The sequence below is a fragment of the Poecilia reticulata genome, chromosome 22 (assembly GCF_904066995.2).
Source record: "Poecilia reticulata chromosome 22, P_reticulata-male-v2, whole genome shotgun sequence".
Lineage (NCBI taxonomy): Eukaryota > Metazoa > Chordata > Actinopteri > Cyprinodontiformes > Poeciliidae > Poecilia > Poecilia reticulata.
This window is the reverse complement of record NC_088851.1, coordinates 16,665,545-16,684,396: the sequence shown is the minus strand read 5'-3', so window position 1 is coordinate 16,684,396 and position 18,852 is coordinate 16,665,545. Positions and strand designations below refer to the sequence as shown.

General features: G+C 39.7%; 1 protein-coding gene across 1 annotated transcript; it reads left to right on the top strand.

Moving 5' to 3' along the window:
• The first annotated feature begins 30 nt into the window (after window positions 1–30).
• Window positions 31–17,717, top strand: LOC103458597 (uncharacterized). The gene is made up of 12 exons (XM_008399527.3): window positions 31–1,318; window positions 1,761–1,880; window positions 4,056–4,625; window positions 4,769–4,821; window positions 10,190–10,725; window positions 11,023–11,119; window positions 11,235–11,301; window positions 13,110–13,170; window positions 13,420–13,516; window positions 15,418–15,534; window positions 15,633–15,692; window positions 15,780–17,717. Exons 2-12 carry the CDS (start codon window positions 1,841–1,843, stop codon window positions 15,867–15,869), a joined length of 1,788 nt encoding a protein of 595 aa, XP_008397749.2. The 5' UTR covers window positions 31–1,318; window positions 1,761–1,840; the 3' UTR covers window positions 15,870–17,717.
• The last annotated feature ends 1,135 nt before the right edge of the window (window positions 17,718–18,852 follow it).

Here is an 18,852-nt window from a genome sequence, read left to right as displayed (position 1 = left end):
GGGTTTTTCTATTTTTTTGTATGAAGAAATAAATGTTTTTAGTTAAATTACAATTCATGTTGTTTTGGTTTGATGGGATGCTGGGAAGCAAGAGAGTATTTCTAATATTCTAATTGTTCATTGTTGGAAAGATATGACAACATTGTTAAGGAGAAATGCAAATGTTTACATTCTGTAGTCAACAGCAAACAGTTTTAAATCAAAGAAATCACATTTTAAGTCATAAAATAGATGAAAGCATAAACTATGTTTACAAGTTGAACTTGTTTACATGTTACATAGCAACCATGAATTATATATTTATATACATATTCACATATATAAATATAGGAACTAATTTTAAACTAATTTAAAAGATGTCTAGAAGTACTTTGTATTCATTTTGTCATATTAAAATGACAATTTCTACACCTATATTCACTTATCGCAATACGATCAAAAGCCTACAGCATCTAACCTGAATATTAAGGAAAAACTGGAGCAAAACTTTGGAAATAACTAGCATGGTTTTTGCATAGTTTTCTGTTATAATTTGTGAGAAAAGTCTAAAAGTGCTTCTTGAAAATAATCTGCAGTGACCTGTAGAATACTGACCAAACACATTGGATAATTCCGTTTTTTGCCACTATAAAAAAATCTAAATTGGATTGAGGTTCAGACGTGGACAAATAGTAGTCATGGACTACATACAAAAATTGAATATGTTTAAAAAAACTTCCAGTGATATGATTAGGCAAAAAAAAAAAAGAAAAAGAAAAACTCATCGGCTCTAAAATCAAAAGCCACAGGTGTTCAGAGTTCTGTTTGTAAAGAATTTTCAAATAATACATCTTAAAATAATAAAAGCAGAAGCTGTGTGTTGCAGTGGGTCAGTAGGTCATCTGCTTCATCAAGGTCCAGGGACAAATGAGGGCGGGTCATAACTTCCCAGAGGGTTGTCTTTTTTTCCCCCTACTATCACAGCCTAACTGTGCCCTCCAGTGGACAGACCTGTGGACTTGTTTTTAGGTGATGTAGTTTACGAGTATTTTTAGTGTGTCGTGGATAGAAACTTTTTCTTATTTTTTTTTTACAATGTTTACTCTGATGGCGAAACTTAGAAGGGAAAAGTCTTGCTTGTGTTTGAGTTTGATCGGTAAGAGCTGCGGCTGGATCAGTGCAGCCGCCTTTGCGTCTCTACACTGAAGAAAGCAGCAGAAGAAGCGCCTCTGGTTGGGCAGCGCTTCACACACACAAAGTAAAGCGGGAAGGAAGCAGAAGGGCGACTTATTAAGGAGATCTGAAGACTCTTGGAGTTACTTTTATTTCACTTTTAAAGGTTTGTATCTAGTTTCATGTTATAATTAGCAGCTTTAATATTGAGGAGTAAACTTTTTTTGCGATTGGGGGGGGGGAAACATTTTTAAGCTGAGAGTGGAGGTTTTTAGAATTAAGATGTTTGCTTTATTCACAGCTCGGACAGGGCACAAGTGGCTCGGATTGGTGCGTTTGCTCGTTATGCGCATTTCTTCTGCCGAAATTTGAAGCTCATATATCAGCTTATTTTGTTTTCTGTTTTGATCTCTCTAGACTAAACTAGACCGTCTAAGTTCAGTTCAGGACGTCACGCAGGCAGCTACTATATAATTTACCTTCCTTTTGTAAACATTGTGATTTTCTTAACAGGCGAATGTCCGTTATTAACGCCGTGTAAACACACACTTTTAGGAGCCTGTTTACGGCTGCATGACCTCACCTGACAAATTACTGGATGTGTGCAGGTCACCGAAGCGCTGGTCTGGACGAAGAGCAACAAATACTTGCAGGGCCGCTTCCCCGGCCCAATCTCTGTTAATGCAAAATGGGCAACTTTTCCACCAAGGACAACCATGGGAACACAGGTAGGTCAGCACACGAGCAAATGCGGCTTTCAGCAGGGCCAGTTCTTGCAAGATTGGTGCCCTGGGCATCCACTTGCTGCCCCCCCCCATGCTAACTCATACACTCTGTCCTCAAAAACACAAGCTAGAAATACTCGGAACTAAAATCAATTTGCCTGTTCAGTGTAGCTCATGTTTATTTTTTTTTAGCTGGAGAGATAGATAACATAGACCTCTGGTAATTGCAGGGGGTAGGAACCGCAGCTGAATGTGAATAGCTAATATCTGCGAAGTTACCCCCCTCTGAGAATACCTTTTTATTTTGATAGTTCAAAATAAGTACCTTAACTGAATATACACAATAGAAACCGTCGGCACTACCGCAGAAGTTACTATCTACAGTCCCTTACTTTTTACTATTGATGGAAGAGCCAGTCGTCGTCAAAGAAAATAATGGCACTCGTCAATTGGCTTCACTGCAATTTAGAAGTGCTAATAGGCAATAGCATGTCAAGCGGCATTGCACTTGCATATTACCGATTCCTAAGCTGCAATTTCTTTTGAATAATATGCTCTACAAAAAAAATAGTTATGTTCCACAGAAAAATCTATTTCTGTGGAATCATTATGAATATTGTACTGCAAATAGGCAGCCTGTGTGTAAATATTGGTAAATGAAAAAAAAAAAAAAAAAGAAGAAAAACAGAAATCCTAATTTTTCCACTTAAAGTAAAAATCAAACAGTCGGAAACCATTTTAGAGTGCATTAAAACTAATGGTAAAGGGAACTCTAGCTCTTTTTTGGAAAGTGGTTCATTTTGGGGAGGTGTAACTGATGATCTGATCCACTCAACCCTTTTTTTTTTCTATTGTGTTTAAAACATTTTTTTTTGTAATATAGAAAGTAAAATGTATCTAATAAGGAAAAGGAAAAGGGGAAGCGAAGAACAACTACACACATTTTCCCAAAAGGCTGTGATTGTGAAACTGAAGGCAACAAAAGGAAAGGAAAGGCAAAGGCTGAATGTGTGTGGCTGCAGGAATCTTGGCAGCCTTCCTTCGTGTTGCTCAGTGAGTGGTCATTCTCCTTGCGTCCCTGTGTGATTCGTCCTGGGCCTGCCGAGCCAGCTGTGATGAATCGGCAGAATTCCCCTGCTCACTGCAAGGGCAGCGGATTAATCATAGGAGGCCTAATACTGTCTGACACACACGCAAACAAACTTTGTTAAAATAACTCAGATCCTACCTTATTCAGTCACTTTACCACCCATACACATGAGTGAGAGAGCATATTTAGAGCTGGAATGGAAGATAAAAAAAGCAAGGGTTGCATTAGATCTTTATTAGACAATCCTGTCATTCTTCATGAGTGAGTTTGGCCTTGCTGCAGGTGGTGCATAACTTTACAAATGTTCAAAAGCAGCTCTTACGTCACTTTAGAAAAAAAAAAAAACAATCCCTTTGCTAGTCGAGCAGCGTCTGCCCAAACATGGGAAAGAAAGAAAAGAAAACGCTGTTCTCCCCTTTTCCTATTATTGGTTAAGGTATAATTATCGCTGAACCCAGAAAGAGGAAATAACGTCTGCTTTTGTGTCTAAACTGATAATTTATTGGAAGCCCAGTGCTGCAATGCTCAAAATGTTACCTCCTGTGTTATGTGGGAAATGAACGTTGCAGCGTTTGACTCCATGATTATAGCCTGGGTGTTTTGCGAGAGCCATCCCACTGAATATTGTTTTCAGTGTCAACAAGCAAGACTAGTGACGACTAAATGCTTATTTTTTTAACTCTGGCTTCGATTCAGCCGTTTTCGTTGATTTTGTTGTGTCTTGCAGCTGTGGATCATGAAATATGATGCTTGCAGGCTCTTCCACGTTCCATTGTTTTAAAATACTGTTTTAGGATTTATACCCCTTGGAACATTTCTCACATTTTTTTCGTGTTAACAACCACCATATTGTGAAGTAGCATAACTGTACACGCTTTGCTCTTTTGCTATAATTACAGCTGAAGATCTTTGGGGCTGTGTCACCACCAGCTATGTTTGTGCTGAAATCCTTTCTCGTTCTTTGCAGAACAACTCAAGTGTTATCAGACTCCATAGTTGGCGCCTCTGACAACAATACCAATTCATGGCACAGATTCTCAATTGGACTTAGAACTGGACTCTTTTCATTCATTCGTTTTTATTCCTAGGGGCACCTTTGGAGAGTTTCCACACTCCACCTTCATCTCCTCAGAGCAGCATTCCCCAACTTCCACTTCCCACCGCATCCCCTACTTTACCCCCACCACCAGCTGCAACCATCACTTCGAGTGGGAAGAAACCACACCAATGCTCTCCAAGGAGTCCTATCCCCCCTCCTGATTGGAAGCCTCCTCCACCAGGTGGCCCAAGCAGCTCTGCAGTCAGTCCCGCAGTGAGCCCTGTTCTCAAGAAAACTGGCAGTATTGTGGCAGGCAAGGGGCAAGCTTCTTCAGGGAGAAATGGCGGCCTACCGACCCCTACATCCAGAACGTTGGGCTCCCAAGTGAAGAGTGTGGCTGTCAGTCCTATAAAGAGTCCTTCTTCGGTGTGCAGCGCACCACCTGCCACCAGCTCTGTGGAGCAGAGCAAGAAAGAAAGAAACAGTAGTCTGAGGGAGTCCCTCCTGCCGGGTAATGAAGACAAAGACAAACAAAGCAAAGAACTAGCAAAACTCCTGGAGGAGTGCCGGACTGCACTGGGTGTTACAGACAGACAGGATGGGACCACAAACACAACAGGCAAGAATTGTCTCAGTTGGTCATAAAGCTTCTCGTCCTGTAGTTAATGCAAAGTTATTCTGAGCTGCAGAAGTTTTCCTTGACACATTTCCTGTTTGATTTGCTTGTTCTTTCTCATATTTTTTGTTTTCACCCCCTCTCAGAGATGCTAAAGCAACTGCTCACTGAAGTGAAATGTTTAAAGACTACTTTGAAGGTAAGCAATGGCTTTCCTTGTGAGTTTTGAACTTACTGAACTGTGAGTGGTGACTAGTCATGAATAGTCATGTTAGGGCTGCGCTGACATATATTTCAATCATTCAAGGATTGTAGTTTGCCTTTACAGCAGGTAAAATTGCATTTCTCACAGTAAATGCATGTCTAATATTTCTATTAACATGGAATTCCCACTAAATTTTCATTCAACACATACAAAGTCAAAGCAATTCTGTCTATAAATAAAGTTTCATATAATGCAGTGAGATGTTATGTTTTTAGACCTCCAGACATGCTTGATAACAGTAATCTTGTTTCCCCAGCACATTTGATCAATTACTTTTCTTAAGTAAACAGGAAGTTATCCACAGGCCAGGTTGGTTGCTATAACCCCTCAGCTGTGAGATAACACTGACACACACATTCTGTCACTTCCCAGCTCCCAAACCACAATAGACTTTGGAATGAGCCCCACTCTGCCTGCTGGGAGCTGCAGCCTTGTTCATTAAAGCTTTTCCTGTCCTCTGCTTGTCCTCAGAGAGAGAGATAAAAAGAGAGGGAGAGAGATAGAAAGAGAGACAAATAATCTGAATCACCTTACTTGAGATAATGTTGGCAGTTGTGCCCCACTTTGGTGTAAGAAGTTAAAAGTCTCAACTTCAAAGTTGCATTTCCTCCTAAAACAAGCCCAAACTGAATAACCTGAGTAGAATGAGAATAAAATTGAATTCTTTTGAGAATTCTTCTATTCTGCTGCTAAAGCTTTCTGTGTTTTCATGGGGATGATGATATTCTTTCTTAATTTCCTGTCAGTCACTCAATTCTAATGCCTTTCCCTCCCTTATGAGCTCTGTGGGCAGATGCTCTTAGTTTCCTCTAGATCTGCCTCAGATTACAACAGCTGGATATGACCTACAGTGGACCTACTTCATCTGTCGCAGAGTCGCAGACGATGTGTTTCCATCTGTAATTAAAAATCTGACAGTCTACACGTATAGATTGTTTCTCCTGTAGTCCAATCCTCACTGATGTGGACAGTTTATTCACTCCAATCTGTCTCTTATCATTTCTTCAATCTCTTGTAAACTTTCCCACATTCTAATAAGGATCTTAGTAATATCAGCCTCACACAGGTCAGGAAACCTTAGAAAAACTGTAATACAGCACTGAGAGGGGTCCAGCGTGTCGTGGAAATGGGGCAGCTCAGCACTCGTGTTTACATGAGCCCTCAGCAGAGCGATATGAGCATGCAGAGCTCCTCTTATTAAACCCTCCCGCTCTCCTCTGAAGGCCCGGGATTCTCTTTTTGTGGAAAATGGAGCTGCTATGTAGAGAGCGGGGGTTCACATTCAGTTGTTTAGGAGACAAAACCTGTTTTGTTCTGTGCTCTGCTGTGAGGTGGAGGGGGTTGCGCTCTGCAGTGTAACTGACTGAGTATATGTTGTTGTTTGTGTCCCATAGGAAAATACATGCAAATTTTTACAAAGCAGATTTTTTCCCTTCTTGCAAGGACATAAAAACACTTGTGCCCTTGCATGGCACAAGTGTTTTTATGTCTACAGTGCATTGAACTTCATTGGCATTTTGTTACATCACCATCACAAATGTCACTGTTTTTGTTATTTTTTTTTATTTGAGATATTTAATAGAGAAACACAAAGCAGTGCATGGTGTGACAATACCAGTAGTAAGCTGACTCACAAGGAGCACTTTAATCAGAGACTCACAATGACTCTGGAGGTGCTGCGAAGCTCAATCTGAATAAAACATATTAAAGTTTGTGGTTGTAAAGTGAGAAAATGGGGAACAAAAAATTTGGGGGCATGAACACTTGTTTAAAGAAGCATGAAGACTATTTTGTTCCTGTTTGAAGTGAAAAAAAAAATACAGAGCATGAATCTTCAATAGTTTTATTATCACTTTTTCAGCAGTACTCCTTCCTGACTCATCTCACGCTTCCTCTCTTTTCTTCTACATTGTCTCACCTTCTCCCCTCATTCATTTTATTCCTTTATCTGAGCTCAACTTCAAATTTTTCTTCATCATATCTGGCCAGATTGATTAACCTTTGTCTATTAAGTTTAAGTACCCTGCTATTCTTCCTGTGACATTTTTACAGCAAGGTTCCTCTTTGTGCTTTCTCTTTGCCGCTTTCAAAAATTTCCCCGTCACGCTCTGTCTATCCGAGAGTCAGAATGCTTTCCCTATGCACTTCCAGCAGCAGAGCTCCATCTGTCTGTGCTTATGTCTTTCAGTTGTCTTCACTAGCAAAAGCGGAATCAGCTCGTTCATTGCATGTATGCGTGTTGCCGCGTGGGTGGCTGGATGAATTTGTGTTCCCGTCAGATCTTCTCAAAGCAGTGCTTCGGAATCAGTTCCAGGTGAACGCTGCTGGAGATTTTCAGAAATGATCTGCTGGTTCTCTTTTCTCTGCTCGCTAGACTGCTCCTGCAAACAAGCCTTAGAAAGGGCCCCGTGCACATGGAGGTCATGCAGGTCAGTCACGTGTTCAAAGAAGACTGTGCACCAGCTAGGATTTTTGTGTTCATTCTCTGCTAGATTTGTAGTGTCGCTCGCTGGTGATTGCATCTACAGGCTTTGGCTTGAGTCAAGTTGAGTTGTTTGTAGAAATTGTGCCGTTGGCATCTAATGTGTATATGTGTATATTAGTACATAAATAAAAAGCGGATTTGTTTTTCAAAATGTACTCAAAGTGTGTCAATTGCCACTGTGTCAATTGCCATTTAAAGTGGAGGTCTTTTGGGGTTTACTCTCTTAACTTTGAGTGTCAAGAAACCCCAACAAGTCTGTCTTCTTAGCAAAATAGCTAAAGCTTCGTCAGGTCGGATGGAGAGTGAACATTAGTTGAAAACCTTGCCACAGATTTTCAATTAATTGACTTTGATGACACGTGAATAAGGTTTGATTTAAACCATTCTTCTACTTAAACTCTTTAAAGAGTGATTTTAAAAAAACTGTAAGAAAATAGACCCAAAACTTGTGTTTTTCTTCTAATTCTACTGTGACAAAATGTTTAAAAAATATATTTTCCGTTTGTCAGGCTCTACATCTCAAGAGCTTTCCAAACACACTCTGAATTCACATTACAGGCTGTGGAAAAGTAGAAAACGGAAGAAAAGAAACATTACGCAGTTGGGATAGTTCCCTCAAGAATGTTTTCTAAAAACTGGGTGTGGAGGTGAACAAGGGATAGATGGGTGGAACATACTCAGAGGACATTTCCAAGTGTGCTGGACCTTTCCCAGGATCAGCCAGGATTTCAGCTGCGCCTGGAGACAGGCATAGACATATATTTGTCCCTGTCGAGGTTGGATACCTCATCTGGTCTTGCAGGGGACCACGAGGTCAGGCCTTTTGGTACTGGGTCAGTTTGTGTGTAAATCCACACCGTTATCGCAGTATGAACCGAGGAGCACCTCTTCCTGTTTCCTTAAACAGACATGCTCTAGTTGGTGCATCCACATTCAGATAAGAAATGCTCCGCACAGACACGAGCATTGAAAAACAGCGGTGGGGGTGGGGGTTAGGATTTCCTTAATTCAGAACTCGCACAGCTTCAAACAGGAAACATCATGTTTCTTTTCATTTAATGCTTTCAGTAAAGTTAACAGTGAGGTTTGATGTTGAGGTGGAACAAAAAGAGGGGTGTATGTGTGGGAGTGAGGAAAAGGAATATAATATGTGTTCGTGTGCGTGTGTGTGTGCTTCTGCGTGTGTGTGCACGCGCATTCAGTGTAATCAAGCCCAGCTGCGGTCTGGAGTCACTGGTCAGATGAGGGAACGTGTTGGCTCAGACTTCCCCTCCTCCTCACATCTCCATCCATTCTTCATCTAATTCCCCAAACCTTCCCGACTCCTCTGCTTCTCGGTATCAATTCCCTGGCTCACGTAGCTCTGCTTCAAACATGTGTGTGATTTAAAACACTTTTATTTTTGCTTTCCCTCCCCATATCCTTTAGCGTTTTGTCTTACAGTAATCATTGCCTTGACTTTCACAATAATCTGTTATCGGTTTCCTCTTGGCTTTGGCTGGTTCAGATTTCCTCTTTTGATCCCTGTTTGTTTGATGTTTGCCTTCTCCCCTTTATTTCAGTATGCTAGCCTCAGATATGCACAAACCTTTTTTTCCTGTCATCCTTGAAGTTGGGAAACAGAGTCAGTTTGACTGTATTGCTCATATGTACAAAAACAAAAGAACCTCTTTTGGATCGCAGCCCAAGGAGTTGAGACATAGAATGAAGTTTCACAATACAAGACTGGTGTGAAAAAGTAAAAAGTTAAACACTTCTGACCCATTTAGTTATGCTTCTTTAGAAGTGACTTGGCTCTCCACTCCTTTCAACATGCTGAGACTTGCTGTTTAGTTTGGTTTAACTTGTGTGGGCCAAATGGATATTTGATTGCTCCTTTTCACAACCTAATTTGATATAAATATGCCTGCTTCACAACAGATGATACACATGTAGGATGTAGTTTATGTAGGAAATACGCTGACTGTTGCACAAAAGCTGAAATCTGTACAACAATTTCTGACAGAAATGCAGCTTTTAAAAAGATAAAACAAATGTTCTCCAATACGCTTAGCTTCCTGGTATCTGACATATTTGCCTTCTACTAGATGAGACCACCCAGTCTTCTTTCGAGAAGCTTCCGAAGCTTTTTTTTTGTTTCCTCTGTTTGCTTCATTTTTAAACAACTGAGTTGTGCTAAATGAAGCCAAGTCTTCCATACTCAATAGCAACTGCTACACTGAAGAGTGTTGCACTGTTAATTCCTCAGGAAGGAAAGTAGCTATTGCCTCAAGTAGTTTGTCAGAGATATACATTGTGGACTCCCAGACTAATTACTAAGGATGGGATATAGATGGTAACATTAAGAGGTAGAACAAAGAAAGCATTAGCAAAGTGTAAAAAGCACATGGGAAAACACAATGAACACAGAAGGCTAAAGGTACTTTATTGACTTTATATTTATATGAAGAACGACCAACAGCCAATTCCGTTCATCCTCTAATTCAGTGTTTCCCAACCCTGGTCCTCAAGCCACTGGCCTGCAGGTTTTAGATGTTTTCCTGCTTTAACATATTGGATTCAGATGATTGTAGTTCAGCAAAAGTCTGTTTACCAGTCGTCAATTGAAATTGCATGTGCTGAAGCAAGGAAACCCCTTGAGGTGCACCTATTACAGTTGTTTGACTGGTCACTGACCTTAAAAAACCTGATCTTTTTGGGGGGCAAAAATTTGGATACTTTTATTAATTATGGATCACTAGTGCATTAAATCTCTGTCATGTTTTTAAAATGAGGTGAAATGTCACTTTTTAAATAACGGCAACTATTTCCCTTCAGACAGAGCGGGGGGAATGGCTACAGTTCCAGGCAGACTTTCAGGTGGCCGTGTCAGTGGCTGACCGCCTGAAGGCCGAGGCAGAAGAGGAGCTTACGGCGTTAAGAACGGCCCACAAGGAAATTGAGATGGAGCTGACCGCTGCTCAGCAGAGACAGAAAGAGGCTGAAAATCAGCTGGTCACTCTACAAGGAGAACTGAAGGAAACCAGGCAAAAACTGTCCGTTTTCACCGAGGTTCAAGACAAAACTGAAGTTCACGCACGACAGGAGCTAAAGAGGTCCAATGGAGAATCCACTATCTCTGAAAGCAAAGAGGGGACCAATCGGGGCAGAGTGAGGGCATTGCACATGCTTGGGGGAGAAAGGATGGACAGTAAGAGTCAGAATCTCGAAGTGAGGAATGTTGTGGACGATTCAATAATAGATTGTAAAGGCATGACCAGAAGTTCCCTGAGAAACGTGACCAATGAGGATCAGGACGGAGCAGATGTTCAGTCCAATAATTCACGAAGGGTAACATCTTCAGAGAGGTCAAGGTAAGACAAACTCTTAAGCCCGCTGCTCTCTTTAAAATAACCAAAATCTGGGAATATATTTGCACTTGGTGCAATTGTTGTGTGTAATTTGATAGACTTTTTTGAACAAAACTGTTGCGTCTTTTGCAATTATTATCTTTGGCATACAAAGAAGGATAACAATTACCATGTTTCCATACATCTTCGTGGGGCCACATGAGGACAACCTCATCAGATTAATTCAAAGCTGGATCTGAGAGAAACAACTGTCCAGTGAAAAATTGCTAGGTATTAAAGTCTGTTGTTATTGTGTGTTAGAAGCCTGTCTAGATTGCCTCCATCTTCAGACAATGCTGCCAACCAGAATGGAACCTTCCAGACTAACTCCACTTCAACACTGGGGTCAACCAACAGGGTGAGATACAAGCTCTGGGCAAAAATAAAAAAAATAAAAATCATTTTAATTATTTCATATTTAAAGATCACTTAACCCTTATCTGCTGTCATTTAAAACACATTTTGTTTTCTAGAACTTGGGGCAACTAAGAGGAAGAAAATGTCTGGATTGGCAAGAGGGCAAGTTTTCCAGTGATGCTGGTCAGTTTCTCTATAAAATTTCTGCACACTCTGATTGTGGTTAGTGAGGTTTTGCTCTTCTTTGTTCATATTAGCTTTTGTCTTTTCATTGCAAGTTTTTTAAACCCCTTGAACATTGTGTCCCTTTTCAACCACAAAATGTAATATATTTTATAGGGATTGTTTTGTGATACATCAGTACAAAGCAGCGCATCATTGTAAATTGGAAGGAAAAAAAGAAATATACTTTAAAAAGGTTTTGGAAACAAACAACTTCAAAGTGCAGCGAGCATTTGAATTATCCATTTGCTCTGATAGCTTTAAGTAAAATTTGGTGCATTCTGTAGGCTGCATAATTTGGAGTCCCACTGTGTGTAGCCTGATAATGGCAGCATTGTGCTGTAGTGATGCTTTTTCTTCAGTTAGGACAGAGAAACTGGTCAGAGTTGATGGATGGAGCTTGACCAAAACGTTGATCCACATTTTACTGTGGGAGGTGGAAATTGTCTCAGTTTGAAAATGCTTTGATTCTTTAAAGGAGGACTCTGTTTGGAGATTACTAAGCAAAATGGCTGGCTACTATTGGTTAACAATGTGCTTGCACAATTTTACAGGTTAACATTCAAATCACAAGGCATTTACTGATTTAAACGTTTTCAAGCCCATTTACTTTCAATTTTATGATCGGAGATGCACAATTGGACTGCTGCTTGCCCATATTGACATTGACACAATCGGGAGTTAGGAGGAAAAAAAAGTGTATTTGTAATAGTGCAGTGTGTATGAATTTGGAAAGATACTGTCAATTTACATTGTTGACTTTCTTCAGGACACAGTTACTTTTACCATCATGGGATAAAAAGTCAACGTTCTTTGAGTTCCCCCGAATGGTATAATAACTATTGGAAATAATCAGAAGTTGTTAGAACTGCTGGTTGTTGAAGCTGCTCCAAGGATTCAACATGATGCGGTAATTGAATGTTTGTCAGTGCAGATGCAGCATAGCATGAGATAATGTAACCTTATTATTGGATAATTACTGTGCTGTTTCAGAAGTACCTGCAAGAAGATTCATTGGTGCAGACTGTAAGGCGTCTCATTTTAAAGGTAGCTCTGGCATTAGCTTTTATTTGCAGCAGGGCAGGTTGGAAATAGGTAGAGAGAAAAAGAGAAGGGACGACTTGCAACAAAGATCCCAAAGTCTAGAATCCAACCTCGGACAGCTGCTCTGATATATGTGGAAATTGAAGGCCTATATTCGGCCTTCAAATATCGTCCGACCCAGGTGTCTTAGAGTTTTGACTCTCATGCTACAGAAAGTTTTTTGGCATGTCCGGAAGAACCTGGCAACCCGGCTTAGCTGGTGATTAAATTGTGTTTTCTGTAGTATCTAAGGCGTCGGAATCCATTGAACAACGCGTGACCACAATGTATAAAAATCAATCAGCCAAAGAACAAAGTTTTCTGTTTTTTTTCCCTCTGTAGTAGAAGATTAAGGGAATTTAAAGGACAAGAAAGATTAAAAGCACAGGGTCAAATCAATTCTGATACATTTGTGTGCGTCATGTATTTGATACCAAGTTTTGTCTTGTCAGTGCATGTTTTACTTTATATCAGGTGATGTTTTAGAAGGTTGACATATTATAAGATTCTACAGATAAATGGGTCAATAGAATGTTTTTTTTGTTTCTGTGTGGGCAAATTATTTACCAGCTGTTTTGAGGACCACTTGATCAGAGTACCTAATAAAGGTGTTATATTTTATAGTATATTTTAAAAATAATGGTTACTGTTGAGATATTTTATAAATCCTGACGCTTTTTTTGCAGGAAAGCGTGAAGAGTCTCTAAATAAGTACAACTCAGCCCTCACCGAGCTGCCACCCACGAAGTGAGTCCACACACTTAGCCAGATACCCCTCTGACACCAAGGCCAATGGAATTGCCACATTGTGTTAAAGTTGTTTTGTGTCCTTTGATCCAATTTGTCCGGTGAAGTCTCCATTTTAAGGACAACAAACGCCCCCTGCTGCAAATGACGTTTCACTGAAGTTTCCTGCCTTTTTTAAAATGCTGTACAAAGACGAGAAAATCAAAAAAGCTCGGCTCGTAGATCTTTTTTTCTTTATCTTGCTGTCAGATCCCAGGATGGTTTCAACCTACTGCTGCGTCGCCATGGAGGCTCAAAGAGAAACTCGCTGCTCCGCTGGTGTCAGAGCAGAACCCAAGGATACAAGGTGACTCAAGAGTCGGTTTAGTGTTTTGTGGATTCCAAATGTGGTAAACTCACGGTCCAGTTTTCACAGGTTTAACACACTGTTAGTAAATTTTAATCAATAAATGCTTTAAAGTACAGCTAGTCGTGGCCACTCCGATCTAAATCTGGAGGTTCCCCCAGCCTGTTGAATGTGACAGGTAGCCAATCAGAAAGTGCGTATTCTCCTCCACGCTTTCTGAGGGGAAATTACGGAGGGGAATCCCAAACAGCTGACACGGCGCAACCCGAAGTCCAGCGGATATCGGAGATGATATGTGGAAACAACATTAATATTTATTCAACATTTCGTGAAAACAATATAGAAATGACAGGGGGAGGAGTTGGAGCCAAATTACGACCGCAGTAGATAAACCCGGCAAGTTGTTCAGCTGTTCTTCCTTAACATGACATAAATAGGTTATAATAATTTTCATTCAGTCAGGACTTTACGCTGACTCTAGCCACATGCGTCACAGGTAGATTCTAGTAAAGCATTGATTAATGCCTGATTTTAAAATTAGTTAACTGGACTTGTAGCCATTATGTTGTGCCTATGTGGCTGGACACCACACGGCACGACAAACCCGATCGAACCGTACCTAGGATTTCTGTCGGCTAATGTGTCTCTCAGGTTTTGAAAATGGGCCGACAACTCGTGTAGTATGCGCTGGACATTAGACTAAGGAAATGAGGAAGGGAGGGTCAGTGGAGAGCACAGGAGCTGAGCATTTTTTCATTCAGTGTCATCAACAGAAAGAATAAAAGGTACAAAGAGACGATAAAGACGATAATTAAAATGAGGTCGGTAGGTTTAATTTATCGTGCGATTAATTGATTTATCGTCTATCGCGACAGGCCTAGTAGAGGCTACATGTTGCAGCCTCTACACAGAGTATTTGAAGGCCTTTATCCTCAATGACCATAAAGATAGATGGGAATAAAAAGAACTAGGAACTATAAACTGTAATTGGTACTAAACTTAATGTATGCAACTAATGTTAAGCTGATTTAAATTCAATATAAAGCCATGTTATTGATGACTGAAATTTAGTTATAAAGGGCTACATACATTTTTTTATTTTTTGCCGTCATACAGTTTACATATATTTTTAATTACATGGAGTCTGTTATGTGATTGGAACAAGGATCTAACATTAAGTAGGCAGGTGGTATTAACCCTTGTGTGTGCAAGAACTGAGGCAAACGTAGAGGACTGTGGCAAATGATACAAGTTTTACGTGTGTGGGGTCGGTTGGACCCCATTTCTAGACACAAGTGTTAAATAATGTTTTAATGGGGACTATAAAGGGCAACCATATAAAGCAGTACAAATAGGTGAATCTGGAAGGGAGCTGACTTTAATGGGATGTATTTAAGCTGGGGCATTGATTACTGACCATGGAGGATGTGCTTGATTAGTAACACTTTGCAGCTGATGGAGGAAAGCCAGGATCTTGATTGAGCTGATGACATTTTGGTGGAGAATAACTAAAAAAATATGAAAATACATCTAGGAAACACACTAGATTTAACTAAAGAAGATGAACTCATTAAATTGCCAACAGAAATGAAAGAGTAACCAAAAATGCCAAAACATAAGAAGTCACAAAAACATAAAATGTTACATAAGTGGAAAACAAACAAAACTCAAAGGACCTCAAGCCTTAAATACCTTTCTGTATCACTAGAGCCTTAGATCTTACAAAATCAATCCACCTATATTTTCATGCAAATAGTTCGCATGGGCGTGCATGCTGCATTCAAGTCAAGACCCAAATAGAGGAAAAAATCCTACCCTGTATTGATTTGAAACAATACGATTGTAAAATATGGAACGATTCTTTATTGTCTGAGTTGAGTGAACCTTTCCTCTTCATTCAGAATATTGACATCACGAACTTCAGCAGCAGCTGGGCAGATGGCCTCGCATTCTGTGCTGTCTATCACACCTACCTCCCTTCACACGTCCCGTACAGCAGCCTTAGTCCTGAGAACAAGGTACAAAATGCACACACTGTTGGTATTCTGGATTCTGGATAAGATCAAGCTATTGTTCATGTTCAACTTAATTTAACAACTTGACCCTTGTTTTTTAGCGAGAAAATCTCAGCCTGGCCTTCAAAACAGGAGAGATTGTGGGGATCACCCCATCACTGGTAAAGATCACTTCCTTTATTCCATGCACAACGTACATTTGGTTTGTGTTCAAGCTGGTAAATCTATCTGAAATATTTCTCCAACAGACAGCAGATGAGATGCTGCGAGCTGGTGGACCTGACTGGCAGAGGGTGCTGGGTTATGTGGAGAGCATCTACCGTCACTTTGAGATGTGAGGCGATACAGGGGGAATATTTTGAAGAACATACACATTTTTTCATAACTTCCACCAGTTCTACCAAATGGTGGCAATAGTTGATAGGCAACTTGGCATTTTGGTCCAGTTATAAATTTTCTGGAAAAGGTCAAAACAAGGATGTATAACCTGCGTTGTGTGCTTTAACAACTACTGGCTCTTGTAATAAAGTCAAGGAAGTGCACTACACAAAATATATGACCAATAGTTGAAGGCAAACAGAGGATCCAAAAATTACTTACACTTAGCGATTTCTTAGATATTTATCTTTGAAAATGAGAATGATCAATAAAGGGCATGTTTCATGACTTTTAGGAATTTTCGTTGAAACTTTGTTTCCAAAAGATATTCAAAAATATATATATATATTTTTTTTATGTCTAGTTCCCTAACAAAACAGAAAGCAAACATAGGGCAGTCCAAAAACGAGTTGAAAGAATGATAAAGTCATCTGTTGGACAGAGCAGAACAGAATTGTCAATCAAGAAGAGAGCAGTGATGAGGAAGTCTGCAGAAGAGCTTAACCTCCCATTAAGATTAATCTAAAGGCTCTAAATGTGTCAAAAAAGTTGCTTTTGAATTTTTTTCATTTATAAATTAAATAAAGCAATTTAATTTCTAAATTAAATCCACAATGCTTTGGAAAATTGGCAGATTGCAACTTTTTTTTTTTTTTTTATGGATTTCCGACACTGATACATGTTGAAATTTGCCCTTCAATGTTAAAAAGCATTGGATATCTTTTTGTTTTTTCAAGCATTCTTTTGTGGAAGATGCTAAGTTACTGTAAGTGTCTCCGCACTGGTACTTTACTGGTAGTAAGTACTGTATACCAAAAGAACTCTGAAAGCAGCTTTCCCTTCTACGTATGGTTTTAATTGTATGTTTTGCCTTTTGCTTTTATATGTGCAAAAATGCAATATTTACTGGATGCCTTGGTACTCTGCGGACGTGCACTTTGGAGATGCCATTGCTCTACATTACATACCTGGGCTCTTTTAGAGGCTTGAGGCTTCTTCCCGTTAAAAGGGAGTCATTCCTTCCCACTGTTGCCACATGCTTTCTCAGGATAAGAGATTGCTGCAAAGTTAATGACACAGTGCAGTCAACCATCCACTATCACCTCATGGCTCAAGAGGAAGAGCTGTTGTGAAGTCAGTAATGTAATGCAAATTGCTGTCCTTCCTTTGATAGATAACCTTTGACCAGTTTGTGTCACAAAAGGGAATTTGACTGCAATGAAACAACTCTGTGTGAATCAGCATCTGAATTTTAACCCATCTCTATGATATGATTGAATTGATTTGACTATCAATTCAATCAATTCATCACATACCAGTGATGTTGTCAGAGGAGAAATAATTCAAAAGCTGCAGCTTGTACTGACAGATACAAGCTGTACTGACAGATACAAATGAACTGTATCTGTCATGTACAGTTCCTTCAGATTACATAGTAGAGATTAGTACTGAATGACTCTGACTGAACCAAGGTCAGGTCAGGTCTAAAATGATGATTATGAGCACATGCAGCCTGAAAACCCCTTTAGTCTGCCAGTGTTGATTGGGTACTCTGGGATCCGAATTACAAAATTACTAACGTGACAAAGACAAATACTTGCTTACGCAGACTTTTAAATCCAGTTTCAACACCATCACACTTCTTTCTGCTTCCTCACTAATTCGTAACTGCTGTTGTTGCTACGTGTTTAAGCTAGGTTTGTTGCCAAAGATTTATGTGCCAAATTTTGGATACTGTTCTGTAAAATAATGTCAATATGTAACTAGTGTGAACAGCTTATTCCAAAGCAATAAAGTGTTCAAATATTTCTGTGAGTATTGTGTAATTGTGTGACGCCATTTAACAACAGCTACTGTGACAAGAATGAAGAAAATTGTCCATTTATGGTGGTTAGTTTCAAAGTGAGGCTTTCCCCCATTAGGAGCTGGGAGGAGCATGTGATTTGAAAGGTGAGGCTTTAGCACCACCTACTGGTCAAAACAAGGTAATGCACGCGAACTTGAGGATTCCCTCTGAAAATATTTAATCACCCCCTGGTGATTAAAGCCCACCTGGACCCTTAGTGTAAACTCTTATACTGCATGTTTATATTTGTGACGATCAGCACCTTAATTCAATACAGATTTAAAATGCATAATTTATTCTAGTAAAAGCTGCACTAATTTACAGGAGATTTAAACTAGAATCATCTCCGGGTTTAGGTTATAAAACAATATCCCAAGCTTTTGACACCTCAAAGAACAAAGCTCAATTTGTCATCTAAAAATGGAAATTAGAAAAGTAAAAAGACATTGACGTCAACTTGGGCTGAGCATCAAGAGGCCATGGGTAGATTTGGTAATGCTGAGATGGGGAAAAATAATGTCTACAACAGAGCATTCCACAAATTTGGCAGTTACGGATGAGAGGAAAGAAGAAAGGCAATTGTTGACTGAAGCCGAAAGGCCAGTTTGCAGCTTACCAAGAATGGGACATACCAGTGATGTTGTCAGAGGAGAAATAATTCAAAAGCTGCAGCTTGTACTGAGCACACAGTTCTGACTGTGAAACATGGTCCTGGCAGTATCACACTGTGAGGATGCAGATACCATATATAAATATACTGCCAGAGTCCTATTGGAACGAATTAGGTCAAAATATGTTTTGGAAAAATGTTGGTGAAAGCTTCATGCTGTGGAGATGATGTTCATCTGCAGGGACAGAGATGTGAGTTAAAATACAGCTAAAAATAGAGCAGACTGGGGAGAAATGCAGCACTTTTTTAAATATTGAAAATCATGTATATTTTTCTTTCTTCACATTTATGTGCTTCTTTGCATCATGTAAGAAGCTATAAAATACACTAGAGTTTGTGGCTGCAATTTGACAAAATGTTTAAAGCCTAAAAGGCATGTTTGTGTCAAATATTCCACAGAAGCTTGTATGCTTTAAGACATTCAAGA

What these genes read in the sequence shown, in the direction of transcription:
- LOC103458597 (XM_008399527.3), top strand. Translation starts at nt 1,841, where the DNA reads ATGGGCAACTTTTCCACCAAGGACAACCATGGGAACACAG. An exon ending in ACCGAGCTGCCACCCACGAA is followed by an intron (nt 13,171 to 13,419) that starts GTGAGTCCACAC and finishes TCTTGCTGTCAG; the next exon opens with ATCCCAGGATGGTTTCAACC. An exon ending in TGGGGATCACCCCATCACTG is followed by an intron (nt 15,693 to 15,779) that starts GTAAAGATCACT and finishes TTTCTCCAACAG; the next exon opens with ACAGCAGATGAGATGCTGCG.